Source organism: Argiope bruennichi, chromosome 4 (assembly GCF_947563725.1).
Source record: "Argiope bruennichi chromosome 4, qqArgBrue1.1, whole genome shotgun sequence".
Classification (NCBI taxonomy): domain Eukaryota; kingdom Metazoa; phylum Arthropoda; class Arachnida; order Araneae; family Araneidae; genus Argiope; species Argiope bruennichi.
In genome coordinates, this window is record NC_079154.1 from 142,251,943 (window position 1) to 142,269,747 (window position 17,805).

Genomic DNA, 17,805 nt, shown 5'->3' on the forward strand with positions numbered 1-17,805 from the left:
GCTTTCTTTCCGACAAATGAAATATCGAATTATCTCTCGCTCTATCAGCGAGGAAGTTGTCATTCATTGATAAGAGTGAATGCTCTGCAGTCGGTAAGGTCAGAGTCTGTTGCGATAGAGGCGTCGTTTCTGAGCAGAATTTTCGCAACTTTCTCTCTAGTGGATTGCAGAAGGGAAGTTCACTTTTCTCCTTTCAAGGACCTCACAAAATATCCTTATGATCGGAAGATATGCTCTCGTGGGTACTACCCACTTTCTCTGCACAGCTTTGGCTTTGAAAATTTTGAATTTCGTACTACCCTATTTTCTGACATGCTACTACCATTGCATGGCTCATTTCATAATGTGCACGATTGTCGCGAAATTGACTTTTGATTTCACAAAAAGGAAGTTTTTGAGCGATAAAATACAGCCAGATAACAAGGCAGTCTTCATAACAGGTGAGTTGTCTAATTCTATGCATTACATTTTCTTTCTAGTTTTCTATTAAATTAATTCTTTTTCTTTTAATTTCTTGAACATGTTTATATACGCTTTCACTTAATTTAATTTGCCTGTGTTTTAAAAGGTGAAATTTTTATAATTGAACTCACTTTGAATTTTGCTTGCTTATTCTAGAGATTTGAAGTATTATATGCTTGTTTGTTTCTATGGCAACACGTTATATAAGTATATTTTAGAACTCGACTTGAGGAGTTGAACTGAGTTAAATTTTGATTTCATATGAGTACCAAACTCTGATCGTGAAATTTAGAGAAAAAAAATAATTACAAGGTAATATTTATATTAATGAAGTGTGAATTAAAAAAAATAAATACTCCTCAAATAGGCTAACATATATTCACTAAATTTCTCTGGATGACATATCAAGAAATGAATAAAAATGACTAAAAAATAATAACTAGTGATACCGTCTGAGCTAATTAATTATTTACAGATTTAATTTAAAACAGAAGATCAATTGCAAAACAAATGTGTTACTCACTTATGTTTCAAGCTGTTACCATTTATAATTTACTTTTAAAAGAAAAATCTTGCAATCATATATGGGCATTTGCATACACTACCCTATATTTTAAAGATAACAAAATTCTTATTTTGTTTCTTATTGTTATATATTTACTTCTATTAGTATTTATTTATTAAAAAAACGTTATAAAAAGTTAATATAGAATTTGGAAAAGTAAATATATATTAATTTTTAAAAAAGCATAATAATACTTTAAGGGAAAATAGGTGTTTTAAAATTTTTAATTAATACTTTCTGAAGATTTGAATGTGAAGTTTTGTCCTGCTCATATTTAAAATCATTACTTCTTCCCATCATTAAAAATATTTTATATTTTCTTACAAATGTGTAAAAACAACGACTACAGTGAAAAGGAATGTTATTGGAGAAAATTGTCCTTAGCAATACAATAGTTTTATGCTCTGTAATGAAATCAAAAAACAGCTCGAACTTGAGGAAACAAACCAAAAGCCGATACACCTAGTTTTACGATGTTTAAATATCAGACGTTTCATTTTTTCCTTTTGGAACAAAACTTTTCCAAAGATTGTAAAATTTCTTTTTTATTCGTCATCTCAAATGCTGATTTGCAAAGTTATGGAGTTAAAATGTCATTTTAAACTACGCTCGCATCATTTTGGCATAAATTGGAAAAAAATGTGACATCTTTGCATAATGACACAATTTGGGTAAGCTTCGTCTATACAGTGTAGATAATCATTTTATAACTTTTTTTCCCCTTGATTAGTTAAACACAAAATTTGAAACTGATCTATATTTTTAACTTTATTACTACGTAACCGATTACATTTTTCTATCTATGTGCATTTTCGAATCACGGTCACTTTCACGTGTAGACTTCACTTGACGGTTTTCATTGAAAATTTATTAGATACTTAAAATTTTTATGGGAAGACTAAACCTCAAATGACATCAGTCTGAATTTTCCGTTTTGGAATGATCGTATTTACAAACAGAAATCAAAAATGCATTTTTCGGAATCAAAGACTTTTGAAGCTCGAGGATTTCTCAAAATATAAAGATCGAAGGTTTTTGTGACTGCAGTGCCTTTTGATAGTATTTTCGTGTTTACGAGAAAAGTAAAAATGTAGATTTCTAATTGACACGTCAAATTCGTCGAATATTTATCATGTCACTTTTCTTTCGATCTTAGATGAATTTTAAGAGACACGGAGACCGATTCTGACAAGTATACTCTGGAGACATACTTTGTTCGAAATCCAAATATTTTGCTGTATCAGAATTATTTTTGACGACTCATAGGGAATGCTTGCTTGTTCCTTTTTATTGCGGTTGAGATGCATGAAAAATAATCGAAAATATGTCTCAGATTTGCTGAAACGAGCCATTTAAAACGAAATGAAATCGAATGTGTTTCTAGAATAGAAGCGGGTGACGCATTTTTTCGCTCATTTCAAGAGAATCTCTTAAAAATAAACTTTGCGATACATCAAAGTATAAGAAAAGAGAAAGGTACTTTTTTTAACATTGTGATATTAAATCATTTAAGTAAAACATAATTAATATAAACATAATGAATGCAAATATATTTCAGAGCATGCACCCTTTCCCCCTACTGACCACGTGGTAGCGAATATCTTCTCCCCCTTTTTATCTTCGGTAGAAACTGAGAAAATTTCAACCAACACATGCAAGAATCATTATTTTTAAAATAGAGGCCAACAATTATTTTTATATTTTCTTACTTATGAATCATTTGTGTTTGCATTCTATTGTTTCTGTATTAAATGTCATTAAAAGATTAAAAAACATCATTCCGTATTCAGTGTCGCTGGCTTTTGATCTGCACCCTTCTTCAGTCCAGTCCACGCGAACTCTCCTACGAGGACACACACGCAAATACTATATCAAAACGAAATAATGTTCAAACTTCCTTGAAAGAAAGTATTTCGTCAATAGAAGCTTTTGCAGCAGACAGAATTAATACCGATGGGGGGGGGGAATCCCAGTTGTAGCAAAAGTAAATGGATTGCGGAGAAATTCTTTAGAATGGAATGATGTTGAACACAATTGAAGTGACTCGTTTAGAATGATGTAAATTAAATCCTTGAGAATTCCGAGATAAGCTGTAAAAACGTAACTAATACTAATAATAGTAAATGACTACTAGTGATTGCAATAGACAAAAAGAAAATGGAAACTTTGATTATTTCAATAGTATTTTCGACATTCTCAGGAAAATAGAAATGTTTAGCTGAAAATTGTCAATGGAATGATAAATCGGCCCGGGAATGAATTGAAACGAAAGTATCATTTTGATATTCTTCCTTTTTCGTACGAAGCCTTTAGATCATGATAGATAGTAAAAGATTCATTTATGTTCATGAACAATTTTACAAAAATAGAATATACGTGTATGGTTGCAAAAAAATCCATGAAATGATTACTTGCAATTAAAAAGGCTTGCATGCTTTGAAAATACTGAAACATAAATATTAAATATATAATAAGTTATTTCCTTCAAACATTTTTCGAAATATCTTAACTGGATTATAGAATGGGTTAAAGAATACAGGATGAATTTTAAATGATATCAAAAAGCAAAAGATAATGCCATATTTAAACAATTCATAACATTTCTAAAACAACGAGAAGCAATTCTATTGTCAGTGAATAGAAATTTTGCATTCGAAGCAAAATCAATCATGAAAAATATCTAAATTTCTTTATCTGAACATAGTCAATCGAAATAAGGAAACAATATGCAGTCCATATGTTATGAAAAAAGAAACCACAGCCAGAGTTTTCTAGAAATAACCAATAATACAAAAACATCAGTTTGACACTGAATTCCTTGAAATAATCCTTCTTATGAAAGATTTGAAGTACAAAAACTCTGTGAAAGGGTAAAATGTATTTAATTATGGTAGGAAATATTTCAAAACAATTAATTTCATATAAATTGGACCAAGACATCTGACGATAATCAAAACTCTTTAGTCATCCTCATAATGAGCCAGAAATATAAAATAAATCCTCATTCGATCAAATTAATTCTGTGGCCCTCTATGAGAATCTTGGTTATACTAATGACTGGAAATATTTTCATGCAAAATAAAGAATTAGCCATGATAAAATGCTCAACTAATTTTGATTCAACCTTAAATATAAATATTGCATCCAAATTAGTTAATCTTAATCTAGAAAAATTAAAAACTTCAGTTTTTGGAATAAATTAACAATACAAAACTTATGTGGAAAATTGAATCTTTTATTTGGAATGAAAATAGTTTTATAGAAAGTACAAAGCTCCTTATGATTGGAAAATAACAGGTTTGTAAATAATTGTTATTTTAGATATTAAGACAATAAAAATTCCCGAATTTTCAGAATGATCGGATCTTACGTTTTCATTCATTTTCAAAATTCATGATTTTTTTATTACAGATATTTTTTTCTTTAGGACAATTAAAGACTAAAAGTGAAAGAGAATTTTGTTGAATTGTTGGCGGGTGTCTCAATGAAACCAAAACTCTTATTTTTAGAATCGTGATTTCCTCTTGGCAATGGTTCTGTGGAAGAAATTTTGAAACTTTTTGAATTTTCATCTTTCAGCCTGAAATATGACCCTTGAAAGTCCAGATGATGTATAGAGCTAGTTATTAAAATCTTTAAAGATACAAAACAGTGCAGTAATAGGAAATATAGATTAGAATTGCATTTCTGTAAATAATGGAAAACAATGATCAATCCTTTCATACATAAACTGCGATTTCGAAATCGTGGTGAAAGAGAGATACAGAGCTTTATTCGCAATATATAAAAAAAAAGCACGACTATTTAAATCAATCAGTAATAGAGAAAGTTGATATTTCTTAAGTAAAAAAATAATTCTTTACTATCAGTTAATTGATATCTAACAGCTAAAAAAAGAAGATTGGACCACAACATTCTATGCTGAAAATATTTAATGCTGCATCTCGTTCAAGAATATAAGTTATCGTTGAATAATATTAATAGACACGAGTCCCTCGTCATATTCACAGCAGCAGATTAACCATCCAGCAATATATTCTTTCTTGAAATCAACAAAAGGAAATTCGTCCTGCCGTTTTGCCAACAGTTTCAAACATTCTCAGTACACGAAAAATACTCTTTTGTTCCTTTAAGTTTTCAGTGGTTGTTATATGATTTGTTTATTTTACAGGCAGAGACATTTGTTAAACTGCTCTTTCTTGTCGCTTTTTCAAATCATTCATGAACAAACACTCTCACCTGACAGTACAGTGTGTATAGGGAGGAAATTATTGAGGTAAAGATGAGGATACCTTGAAAGGTCCGAGGTTTCATACGTTTACAAAATACTAATTTATGAATACTAATTTCAAATTGTCTTCATTACTTCCTGCATTGAAAACTGTACATCAATGTTTCTTAATAACATATTTGCGAATGTGGTGAACCAAGATGAACAATGGCGGATTTCCGATTAGGCAGAACTAAATAACTGGCTAGGGTCGTTTATTATTGGTTTAGGCTCCAAATAAATTTGCAAAGAATACATTAATTATAAAGCATATAAAAACCGTGCTACTACTTTGTCAGGTATAATTAACCAGGTTCTTATCTGTTTTATTAGGGTCATTTCAATATCTGTTAACACCAAGCACCTGGTCAAATAATGTTTATTACATTCTGTTATTTAATTAAACTTATTCAAAGATATAATTTAGATTTTCCATTCACTTCTCGATGTGGGAGATGTTTGTACATATTCTCGATATCAATATACTATTTTAATATATTCAGAACTTTAATATCAATTAATCGATTTATTTCAATAAATTTTGAATCTATACCGATGGCATTCTCTGGTTGTAAATCCTAGAAACAATGCAAGGATCCATAATATTTATAACGTTGAAAAATAAAGGCTAAAAAAAATTAGAAAATAATTGAACTTGAAAAAATCAGTTATTTAGTATATTCATAAAGGAATGATATTAGATATTGCTTTTATTAAATTGTTTAATTACAGGTTGTGACAGCGGATTCGGCCATGCTCTTGCTAAACAATTGGATTCTCGTGGTTTCCATGTTTTCGCCGGCTGCCTGGATGCTAATGGATCCGGCGCGGTAGAACTGAAAAAGAACTGCTCGAAGCGGTTGCAAATACTGCAGATCGATGTGACCGACGACGACAGCGTCGGAGCAGCTGTCCAGTTCGTAAAGGACAATTTGGACACTTCCGGTAAGAAAACAAATCATTTGTTTGGTTTGAAAAGCTCACAATCTCACGAATTTTTACGATTTACTCGGGACTTTAATTGAAAAGAAAAATTTGAGATATTCTATTTTAAAACCCACCCAAATCAGTTCATCGAATTCCCACTCCTAGTGAATATTTTAAAAATTTCAGTTAGTACTTCTAGTGGATACTTTCAACAGTTATTAGTGTGTCCTGAAAAATTTCCGTTTTTCGACTTCTTTGGTTTTTAAATTAAGTCGATAAAATGTTTTGATAGTTGAAGACGTGGCATGATACTACGGGCTGTATGTGACTACAAGATGAGCTGATTTTATGCATTTATTTATATTTTTACACTTCAATTCCAATCCCAGTAGCTAATAAAAAACAATTGCGCATACGGACATCAGAATATAATAATTTGGCAGTGTTAACAGATACAAAATGATATATTTTAAACTTGAATGATAAATAAATGATTTTATAATAGCGCTGTCATCCCCCCCCCCCCCGGCATGAGATCAAAATTATTTTTTCAAGATACAAAATTCTGATACTTATCTGGGAAATGAACTAGCTGATTACCAGAGATAAATATGAGCAATTTTTCGCACAAACCCCTCTTTTGCTGAAGGAGAGAAAGATGAACTGTCGACTAAAGGAAAATCAAGTTTGCTTTTAAAAAAGTCAGGATTGTCGGATAAATATATGAGCTATCGAAAGTCAGGATTATTATTATTATTATTATTGTCTCCTGTGAGGGTTACAACATTTTTGTCGTACAAGGTATAATTTTATAAGCCGGCGTCCTGACATAGGGGTAGCGCGTCTTCCCCGTGATCTGGGCGTCCCGGGTTCGAGTCTCGGTTCTGGCATGGTTGTTCTATCTGTGAGTTGTGTGAATATGCTCTCCTGTAAAAAGGGGTTGTGCAAGCGAATGAGTGATGCGTGAATAGCAAAGTCGTACTCTTGGCCCTAGTTGCTCCGGCTTAAATTGCTGTTTTCATAACAGCGGGCTTGTCCGTGGCAGGTGCCATAAGAAACAACAACATAATTTTATGAGGTTTCGAATAAAGTTAAGGCAGGGAAAGCTAGTTAATGTTCACGCACGTAATGATACGAGCATAAAAATACAAACCTTTGTAGACGAAAGTAGATTTTGCAGTATTGACTGATTGATTCATTTAATAATATCAATCTATTTCTTTAATTCGCCTTACAATCTTTATGTACAATCTTATGTAGGGCCGGGATAACCTGGTTGGTAGGTCGTTGGATTCGTGTCACTTGGGTTGCGAGTTCGCACCCCGCCGGTCGAAGACCCTCCGTGTGTGTATGGTGGCTGGAACACGAATAAATCTGTGGTGGTCACAAAGCCCTCCATGTCGAGAGTAATGCCGCTGTGGGTACTGGATCAGGGGTGATCGTTCTCTGTTTCAGGTCTAAATTACGATCTGTGAATGAGATGCGTGAATGAAGTCCGCCCCGTAAAAAGAGTTGTGGCGTGTGTGTAGCTAAATCGTACTCTTGGCCCTAGATGGCGCTACTGAATAAACAAGAGACGCACTCTTGGCTTAAAATCCCTAACATCTAAAGTCATTGGGCTTATTTATGATAAGTGCAATTAGAGACAGCAACGATCTTCATGTAATGAACTGCTTATGAACACATTAAAGATTTTAATTTGTAGCCGATGCAAGGCGGCAAAGTAAAGACCAGATGGTCTCCCATGAATAATGAAACGGCAGCTATACCTTGGCTTTTAACATCGGGAGCCAACAGTGTTTTACCTGATTGAAGTAACCACATCTCAGTGGTGAAACTAAATGTGATATCAACACTACAGATTAGCACAACTTGCAGAGCAATTTCAAGAATTATTTCTTTGACTTTTGTTAGATCAATAAAACTGAGACATTCCCACAATTATCAATAAACGTTTATTGATATCAACTTATAAATTGAAAATTGTCAATAGGAGTTCTCTGACAGCTTCACGTCTTTTGAACATAACTCATTCCCAAACATATCAAATTTTGTATGAGATTTTGTGACAGCAATTGTAGTTCTCTCTCGACTTTCAATCTATCAATTGGGAAAAACGCGTCTAAGACATAAATTTGAATTTTGGATATTATTAACCGCATAGCAAAGATCAATTGCCGAAACCCTCGCCAAAAATTACACAACAGATCCAGTAAAAGTGCTAAATGAACACCAAATCTTAATATTTCATAACCACTGCGCGCTATTGCTGTGCAAGGCGATCTCTGCCTTCACCAAGGTCCACAATTTTTGGGAGAAGATTAATACTTTTATTAGAGAGTATGCGTGGAAGTGTCGGGGAGATGACTCGCGCTGGTTAAAGTTTTTTTTTTTTTAGATAAGGGAAATTAAAAATTAAATATAAATTATTATATACCATTTTCACGTTTCTGTATTACATCTCAATAACTGGAGAAAAGTAATCAAGCTTGTGGAATTCAGTAATGATGAATTATCAAGTACTCATAGGACTTGATATTCATTTAATCATAAATCAATTCCAATTTCTATATCATATTCTTTCATTTACGATGCCTTGATTTATTTAGCACGTTTTACTACGAGAGTCTAATTTCTTATTAATATGCATATTTGCGTGTATATAGATTCATTGACAGTACGGCAAAGGGTGACCGTAAAGAAAAAGTGCTTTTTAGTGAATTAAGAAAAAGAAACGCAAACGAAGATAAAGTGCTCAACACGTATTTAATAGAAGACGCTTCAATAACAGCACAACAACACATTTAGATATACACAATAATATGCCATACGAAGCTTACCCGATGCAATAATAAACCGAATGCAATATCAATAACAAAATTTTAGAGCAATGGCAGACATCAACCAATTACATTATGAGAATATGTTGGTTAATTTTTTTTAACATATTGAAGATTTATTTTAGGTTAATCTCTCTTTTTTTATTTTATTAACTTAGAAAAAATGTTTTGTTGTTTGTCTGTCTATCGGTACTGAAGACTGGCCACGTTTCTACACAATATCATTGAAGCAGTCATTCGGCGTTTATAAATATTCTAATCACATGAAGAGACATTCAGGAATCTGTCCAATGACACCTTACAGAATGTTAGTGCTATCCCAATATTTCACAATTATTCATAAAATTTGTAACTACTACAAACTTATTTACCGAGCAACTAAGAAAAGGATATTTTTTATTGGAAACCTTGCGGCGTCCTTTCAGCTCTAAAAAGTTTCTTTGTCTGACAAGTTGGAATTCCGCCATTGCTTTCGAGTAACTGTTGAAAGGACTTGCTGTCTGAAATGATACACGTGCATCTGAAGATCTATCAGAATAAGAAAACGATTGAATGACGTTTTTTAGTAATGTGATCTTGAAGAGATATTTTCTTATATACTGGTTCATGATTAGTAACATTATTTAAAATACCTATTGTTACCGTGTGAATTAATTTTTATTCAGATATATTGATTTGTCTTTCTAGAGTTGTGGGCCATCATTAATAATGCTGGAATTCAAAAAGGATTCTTAACAGAGCTTAGTAGTATTCAAGATTTTAAAGATACTATGGAGGTCAATGCTATTGGTCCAGTCAGAGTGACCAAAGCTTTCTTACCTCTCCTCAGGCAGTCCAGGGGGCGAGTTGTCAACGTTGCAAGCATGGCAGGTAATTTTAGATAATAGTAGAGTTACTGCTTTTTATATTATTTCAGAGGGATAAATTAACTATCGATAGAAAATTTAATCAATTTTTCAAAAGTCATATTTGTATATCATTTCGATATCTGCATATAATTATCAACTAAGTATTTTCATTTTTTAGAGTCATCAATGGAACGAATATCTGCATCTTTTCAAAAGCGACATTGAAGTAATGCCATTCTGTCTTCTACAAAATACACTAAATTTAATAGCTTTGAAAAATATAATAGCTAAGTTAGTTAGTTATATTAACGTCCCGTTGTAAAGCAACACTAGGGCTATTTTGGGACGGACCTCGTCATTTTGAACCACGGTCAGATGACGAGGATGACACCTGAGCTGGCACCCCCCTCTCCACGCCACACCACACCAGAGGGAGGACGTTTGGCATGACGGATTTAACGTGCAACAGACCCCCTTACACGGCGGTTCTTCTGTGGAATCGGGTCTCGAACCTGAAACCCAAACGGCTCACAAACCGAGACCTTACCACCAGGCCACCGCGGCCCTTAATATAATAGCTAAATATTAAAGATAAGATAAATTATGATATATCTTGCATCAACAACGATATATATATATATATATATATATATATATATATATATATATATTCATTCACAGTTTTATTTGAATATTCTTGGGTTCTTTATGAAAAAAGATTTGAGAAATAATAATGATTAAAATTCTACACACCTATAAAGAAAATTGTTAAAACTACTGACACAAAGATGGCAAGAATTTTTTTGTTTCTTTCCTGATATCGACTTACCTTGTATAAAAGTTTTTGCAATATTTTCGATCTTTTTTGCTGTGCAATTTATTTACTTTCTTTTTGTCAAAACTATGTGGAAACTAATAAGCAGATAAGATAAGCAGAATGCAGTGAAACCATAGTTACAAATTCCAAAAATAAATAAATTAGAATAAAAATAAATGAACGAAGGAAAATTTTATAAAATGAAGAAAATACTTGTTTTTTTGTTTATAAGAATTGGAACTTTATGTATTCAGGTTTCAAAATGTATACCTCCGACACGTAGCTTTCTCACAAAAACCTGTTCTGAACAAGGATACTTTAATTCTAACTATTCGGTGTTGTTTTTTTTTTAATTTTGAAAAACAATTTATCATATTTTTTTTAGCAAAATAACAGAATAATATAACAAAGATAAAATAAAACTAAACAAAATATAATTTATATATATATATATATATATAATCGATAAGCAACTATCAATCCAGAAATAAACAATATGAAAATAATCTATATAAAATTTCATGAATCTGTATAATAAAATATACATTGTATTTAGAGAGCGCTAATGCTGCTACAACTAAAACACAAATGAGCTTAACCAAAATAGAATTAGAAATAAATATTAAGTTTATAGTCAAAATTCAAAAAGAAAGATAAAATGAATCCAGCCCGAAGACTTTTTCAAGGGTCACTCTCAGGCAAGGATTTTTTCTGTGAAGGATCTGACTCTCGTCCAACAAACTGACCTCGTGACCCGAAAATCACAGAAAATTGAGGTTTTGAAGACAAAATTAGTATCACAAGAATAAAAATATACCAAAACAAGTAAAGTCAATCCAGATAAAAAAACAGCAAATAAAACCTCAAAATACCATGAAAAGGGAACCAAAATCATTTAAATAAAAAAGCAAAGTACTTACTAATTGAAAGTATAATTCCAAAAGACAATGTGAGGTATAAACATGTTAGTGTCAAATCACTTCGTTAAATTGAACTAAAATTTAATTTTCCACGTTTACAGCTATATATATTTACCAAATTTTGTCATAATGCAACGTCATCAAAGTTGAAGCGCCATCTGTTGAGCCATAACAACAAGCCAACAAACCGGAGGAAGTCAGAAATCAGACAGTCCTTCTCTTATCAAAACCTCTTTATTGCAAAAGTTTTTGGGAAATTCGTTAATAGTTAAGTTTTTAATGAGATTGTTTGTTGCTAAAATATAAGAACTATTATTATTTCATATTTTTTTAATCCTGTTAAATTATGAAAAATTCAAATTTTTGAAAATTTTTGAGTGTAAATTAGAATGGTAGTTACTAAGTTTTATTATTTTAAAGTTAAATTCATCAACAGTCATTGATGAATATAACTCCAATTCAACTTACAATTTAAATAGCACCGAGAAAAGGGAATTGGATAAAAGGATGCTGGCTTTCGCTAAAAAAACTAAATTTAAGACTTGCTCTTTAAACTACCCTTACCTGTTTCCGACAATAAAATTTCATAAAAAACCAATAAAATTTAGATTCGTAACTTGTAGCACCGGTAGTTACAATTACTATGCAGGAAAACACTTCTTTAAATACTTGAAAATTGTCTTAGATAAAATTAAAGATGAAAATAGTTTTATTATCAATAGTAATAAAGATATTTTGGACTTTCTAAAAGATAACAATATTTATAAGCTTAATACTTATGATTTTGAAAATTTGTACACTAATCTACCGCATGAAAAGTTAATAGAGGTTTGTACCATTATATATGACGAATATTTAAATAGAGATATTATTACAAAAAGTAATTGGCAAGAGTTGTGTAAATTTAATGTTAAAGAAAACTATGTTTTTAACGGAATTAATTTCTATAAACAAGTAAAAGGAATTCCAATGGGAACAGCCTTTTCAAGTGTGTTAACCACTATTTTCCTACATTATTATGAAAAAGAAATAATTAAACACAACTTAATAGGCTGGAGATATATTGATGACTTAATTTTGTTAAATTCGGATAATCCTAATGATGCTATTAATTGTTATCCAAAAGATTTAGTTTTGACTCAAACAAACGAAAATCATCTTAAAGCTAATTATTTGGATTTAAATATAGAAATTGATAATGGAAAAACTTTAATAGGTATTTTTGATAAAAGGGATGAATTTAACTTTAAAATAATAAAACTTAGTAACTACCATTCTAATTTACACTCAAAAATTTGAATTTTTCATAATTTAACAGGATTAAAAAAATGTGAAATAATAATAGTTCTTATATTTTAGCAACAAACAATCTCATTAAAAACTTAACTATTAACGAATTTCCCAAAAACTTTTGCAATAAAGAGGTTTTGATAAGAGAAGGACTGTCTGATTTCTGACTTCCTCCGGTTTGTTGGCTTGTTGTTATGGCTCAACAGATGGCGCTTCAACTTTGATGACGTTGCATTATGACAAAATTTGGTAAATATATATAGCTGTAAACGTGGAAAATTAAATTTTAGTTCAATTTAACGAAGTGATTTGACACTAACATGTTTATACCTCACATTGCCTTTTGGAATTATACTTTCAATTAGTAAGTACTTTGCTTTTTTATTTAAATGATTTTGGTTCCCTTTTCAGGGTATTTTGAGGTTTTATTTGTTGTGTTTTTATCTGGATTGACTTTACTTGTTTTGGTATATTTTTATTCTTGTGATACTAATTTTGTCTTCAAAACCTCAATTTTCTGTGATTTTCGGGTCACGAGGTCAGTTTGTTGGACGAGAGTCAGATCCTTCACAGAAAAAATCCTTGCCTGAGGGTGACCCTTGAAAAAGTCTTCGGGCTGGATTCATTTTATCTTTCTTTTTGAATTTTGACTATAAACTTAATATTTATTTCTAATTCTATTTTGGTTATATAATCTATAATATATTTTTTTTATGTAAGCATTACGTTTTATTCGCTTTGTGATTGGTAGATAGCGAGTTACCTGATCCATGACATTTGAGGTTTGTTTTCCAGTATTGTCTGAAATATTAAATGAAAATTATTATTACGTCGTAACAAATATTAATGTTGCATTTGATGGTGATAGAAAAAGTAAAATTTTAATTAACATCAAATGAGTTTAAAGCAATATTGATAGTCGATTCTACTTATAGACGCACTGTTTAAGCCAATGAATAGTTTTCAGGTTTATTTACATTTTTGGAGTAAATGAAATTTTCTATCTCTCGGTTAACAATCGCCTGTGTACCGAAGCAATACACGTATTAATCCTATATTGTTTTTTAAAAAATAATACAGGATATTTATCCAGCTATAAATATCCTGTATATTCCAGGGATATCAGATGAAGAAAAAAAGTCGAAGGAAGGCCGAATAAGAATTTGGCAATTTGAAAAGAAAAGCTGATCGTGAAGCTGCTAAAATTAGCAGCAAATTGGGAAAAATTGATTCAATATTTAGGTTTACAAGATACAAGCAAGTAATATTCTCATTGTGGGGCTTTGAGTTTTTAATCGGAAGTCGGCTGATAAGAAAATCTATTTTCTCATCATGGAAAGATTAAGCTTTCATCATTGAAGAAATGGAATTTAAAAACTTGATAAATGGAATCAACGAACATCGCATACAGTAATGGATTTGGCAAATAGGGAACAAGAATAGATTTAAAAAAAAAAATACCGCTGCCGAAATTCTTAGCGTTTTCACTACGTGCTTAGCCATACTAAGTTAGTCCTTTCTTTTCTGTGAGGAAATACAAAATAAATAAAGTATAAAAATAACCCAAACATGAAAGGATGATAGTAACTAAGCAAACTTCTCGGTCATTTGACAGGTCGCAGATGAGACGGCATGTAGTTTTCCACGTTATGGACTGAATGAGAGCAGATGAGACGGCGCGCTGTGTTCGATGTTATGGGTCGAGTGGGAACACATAAATAATTCATTCCAATTTAATTTTTCCTGGGATTACCGCAGGAGTCTCGTATATGGAATTCTGTAGATGACCTCGACACCAGAATTGTGACACTGCTGCAGATATACGCTCGAAGCCTGTATATTTGAGAGAGATTATTTGTTCCTTCGTCAACGTGCGAGATCGTCGAGCATTTTCAAAACAAATGTGCCAAAATAAATTAGAATTCCTTTTTTGTGTTACTTTCGCGCTGTTGCCTTCATTCCCCTATTATGCACCCTCTGATACTCAACCTATTATTCCGCAATTGGTTTGAGATGTAGAAGGAATCCTGCAGAAGTATGAAACACGTGACTGGTTAAAAATAGCGGCACATTTCGTTAAGTAGGCTGTATAAATGATACGCTTTCTTCTGAAAACTCACTACATATACTTTCCGGAAAATATTTTATTCTGTCTTACGAAACTTCACAGTCTAATTGTTTTCTTCTTCTTATATATTAAAAAAAAATCATCTTTAATGACAAACATGAATAAATCCATCAAAAGATGCCTTTTCCCAAATTTAAAAATGAAAATGTGCGCAAACTTTAAGTTTGTAATAGTTTTTTTTTTACAGGTCGAATAGAGCTTCCTATGTGTGCATCCTATACCATGAGTAAATTTGCTTGCGTAGGATTCAGCGAATGCATTCGGCATGAGCTAGATGTATGGGGTATAAGAGTCATTTCTATAGAGCCTGAATTTTTTGAGTAAGTTTTGCAAAGTGTTCTTTCTAATGATAGCTATGAGAGCTCAACAAATATTGATGATTTCTTCACATTATATATATTACCGGAAATGTATGAAACGCCGGCATTCTATAGAACACTTAGCCATTTTATAGAATGCCTGGCGCTTTTCGGCAGAGCATCAGAGAATTATTTTATACTTTCCTCACACATTGTAAGACCTAGGCATTCTGTCAAATGGCAGTGCTATTTAAAAAAAATCAAAATTGAATCAAAAGCTGACAGAGAACTGTAACTGGTTACAAAATCGTGCGCCAAATTTCATACGTTTAAGTCATTACGTTATCGCGTTTACGTGCTTCTGAAAGTACAGACATTCACCCCCCCTGCAGGACTTGGCTTAAAATTTAATAAGTGTCTACAAAACAGATTTTGAATTTCTGAACTGAAATCCTTCTTCCATCTAGCTGTTTTCGTAATAACCGTGTTAAATTATATCCAAACACCTGGACTGGCAGACTTCCTCTGAATAGATTTTGCTCAGTCTTTGATAGAAATCTAAAAATTTAATATACACCAAATGGCATAAGTTTAGTTCAAAGCATTTTTGAGTTATTTTTGTAGCAGAACAAATAGGCCTAAAGCCTACAATGTGTTTTTCGAACTCAGGGAATTCTGAAACATGGAGATTCGTCAAAATCGCGAGCTCGAATTTTTTTACTATTACAATATTTTCTCTATATTATGTATACGAGAAATTAAAACTGTTAGGCTAAACTGACATTCTAATTTGAATTACAAATAAATTGCAAAAAATATTTTATGTAATATTTTACAAAAAAGTATCTTCATATTTAAAATATTATAAACATTAAAAAAAAAAATAACCTTATTTATCTACATGCTAACATTTCAACGAGTGCTAATGTTAAACATGCTTTTACTTCCTAGCATCTGATACTTACATCACATCGCTATCAGCAGCTGATAACTGTAATTTTCTTTTCTTTTTTTTATGAGAATTTCAAATTTTTCTCACACTTGGTGAAGCATAAGGAAAGTTTTCTGGCGATTCATTCAATAAATATTTCATCAATAAAAGACAGGAAATATTTGTATCAGCTAATAAAATGTATTTTTCTTTTGCAGAACAAGTATGACGAATCCCAATCACATATCAAGAAAAATTGACGAATCATTCGCTACCATTGATGAAGATGTCAAGGCAGATTATGGCGAGCAGTTCATCAGAAACTTCAAAATGCACACGAATCTGGTAGTGTCTTCGTCGAGAGTATACAAGGTCCTCAATGCAATTGAACTGGCAGTCAGTCTCGAACATCCTGATTTTGTCTACAGGCCATGTAGAAATATTTTTGCTCGGATGTTTTACAAATTTTATGAAATTTCACCAAAAACTTTTCAGCTGTTGATTATAAAATTTTTACTCTACATGACAAGTTTCCCAAAACCCAAGGAAGCAGATAATAATCTGTAGAACATTAATTTATTTTTAAACTGTTTTCATAGCGCTGTATCAGCATCACATATCAAATGGATTCCAGTAATATCTTCTATAAGATGATGTTACATAGCTGCATTACCTGAATGGTATTTATTGTTTTGAAATCTATAAATAATAAAAATCATGCGTTTATTAGATATTATGCTGACGTCGAAAAAAAAAAAAATGTTGTCCGGTTTATGAATAAAGCATTTTAGTATGTCAATTTGTCTGTTAGGTGGGTATGAAATTGTTTCACTATGAAATGTTAAATTGTAATATGGGATAAGGAATTTGAATTATAAAAGTTATTGTAAAGAATCTTATCTTAAAATTGTGATTTAAAATAATATCTCTCAATCTGATCTATAATCAAACAAAAAAGAAATTACAAACAGAGATGGGTCAGTATTTCTTTCAAATAAATGCAGGAAATATCGTTATTTTGTGCAATGTTTTCATTACTAACGCTACAAGGTGTTTGTTTTAATGTCATCTACACTAACCGTTTTTTAAATCGATGTTTATTTAATTAATCACACATAATCGATCAATTTACATATTGTATCTATAATCTTAATATTATGCAATACAGCTAAGAGCCATATATACTAATAATAAAGATGAATGTGTGTGTTCTACAGGAATGACCGTTTGTCCTATGGCTACCAAATTTGGCACATACATATCCAGGAGGGTGAACATATGCGCCTCAGAGAGCCCCCCCCCTTTTTTTGAAATTTTAATTCACTTAAAAATTAACAGGTTGGCGTTTCTACACAATAACTGCCGAAAATATTATTGCAAAAACTAAATTTTACACCATTTCAAAATTTAAAAAAAAAAAAAAATGTCTCTTCAAGGATACCACTTTAATAAACGTGCGTTCTAATATTGCTAAAAGAAGGATTTTGTTTAATATCGGCATCATTTAT

At 31.4% G+C, this 17,805-nt stretch overlaps 1 protein-coding gene across 1 annotated transcript; it reads left to right on the forward strand.

Annotated features, from left to right (window-relative positions):
- Positions 1–89: 89 nt before the first annotated feature.
- Positions 90–17,028, forward strand: LOC129965827 (estradiol 17-beta-dehydrogenase 2-like). Its single transcript, XM_056080042.1, has 5 exons — positions 90–440; positions 6,030–6,242; positions 9,752–9,934; positions 15,255–15,387; positions 16,516–17,028. The coding sequence occupies exons 1-5, from the start codon at positions 218–220 to the stop codon at positions 16,862–16,864; spliced, it is 1,101 nt and encodes a 366-aa protein (XP_055936017.1). The 5' UTR covers positions 90–217; the 3' UTR covers positions 16,865–17,028.
- The last annotated feature ends 777 nt before the right edge of the window (positions 17,029–17,805 follow it).

Coding starts and splice junctions, on each gene's coding strand:
- LOC129965827 (XM_056080042.1), top strand. CDS start 218: ATGATCGGAAGATATGCTCTCGTGGGTACTACCCACTTTCTCTGCACA. Junction 9,935..15,254: donor CAACGTTGCAAGCATGGCAG/GTAATTTTAGAT, acceptor TTTTTTTTACAG/GTCGAATAGAGCTTCCTATG. Junction 15,388..16,515: donor ATAGAGCCTGAATTTTTTGA/GTAAGTTTTGCA, acceptor TTTCTTTTGCAG/AACAAGTATGACGAATCCCA.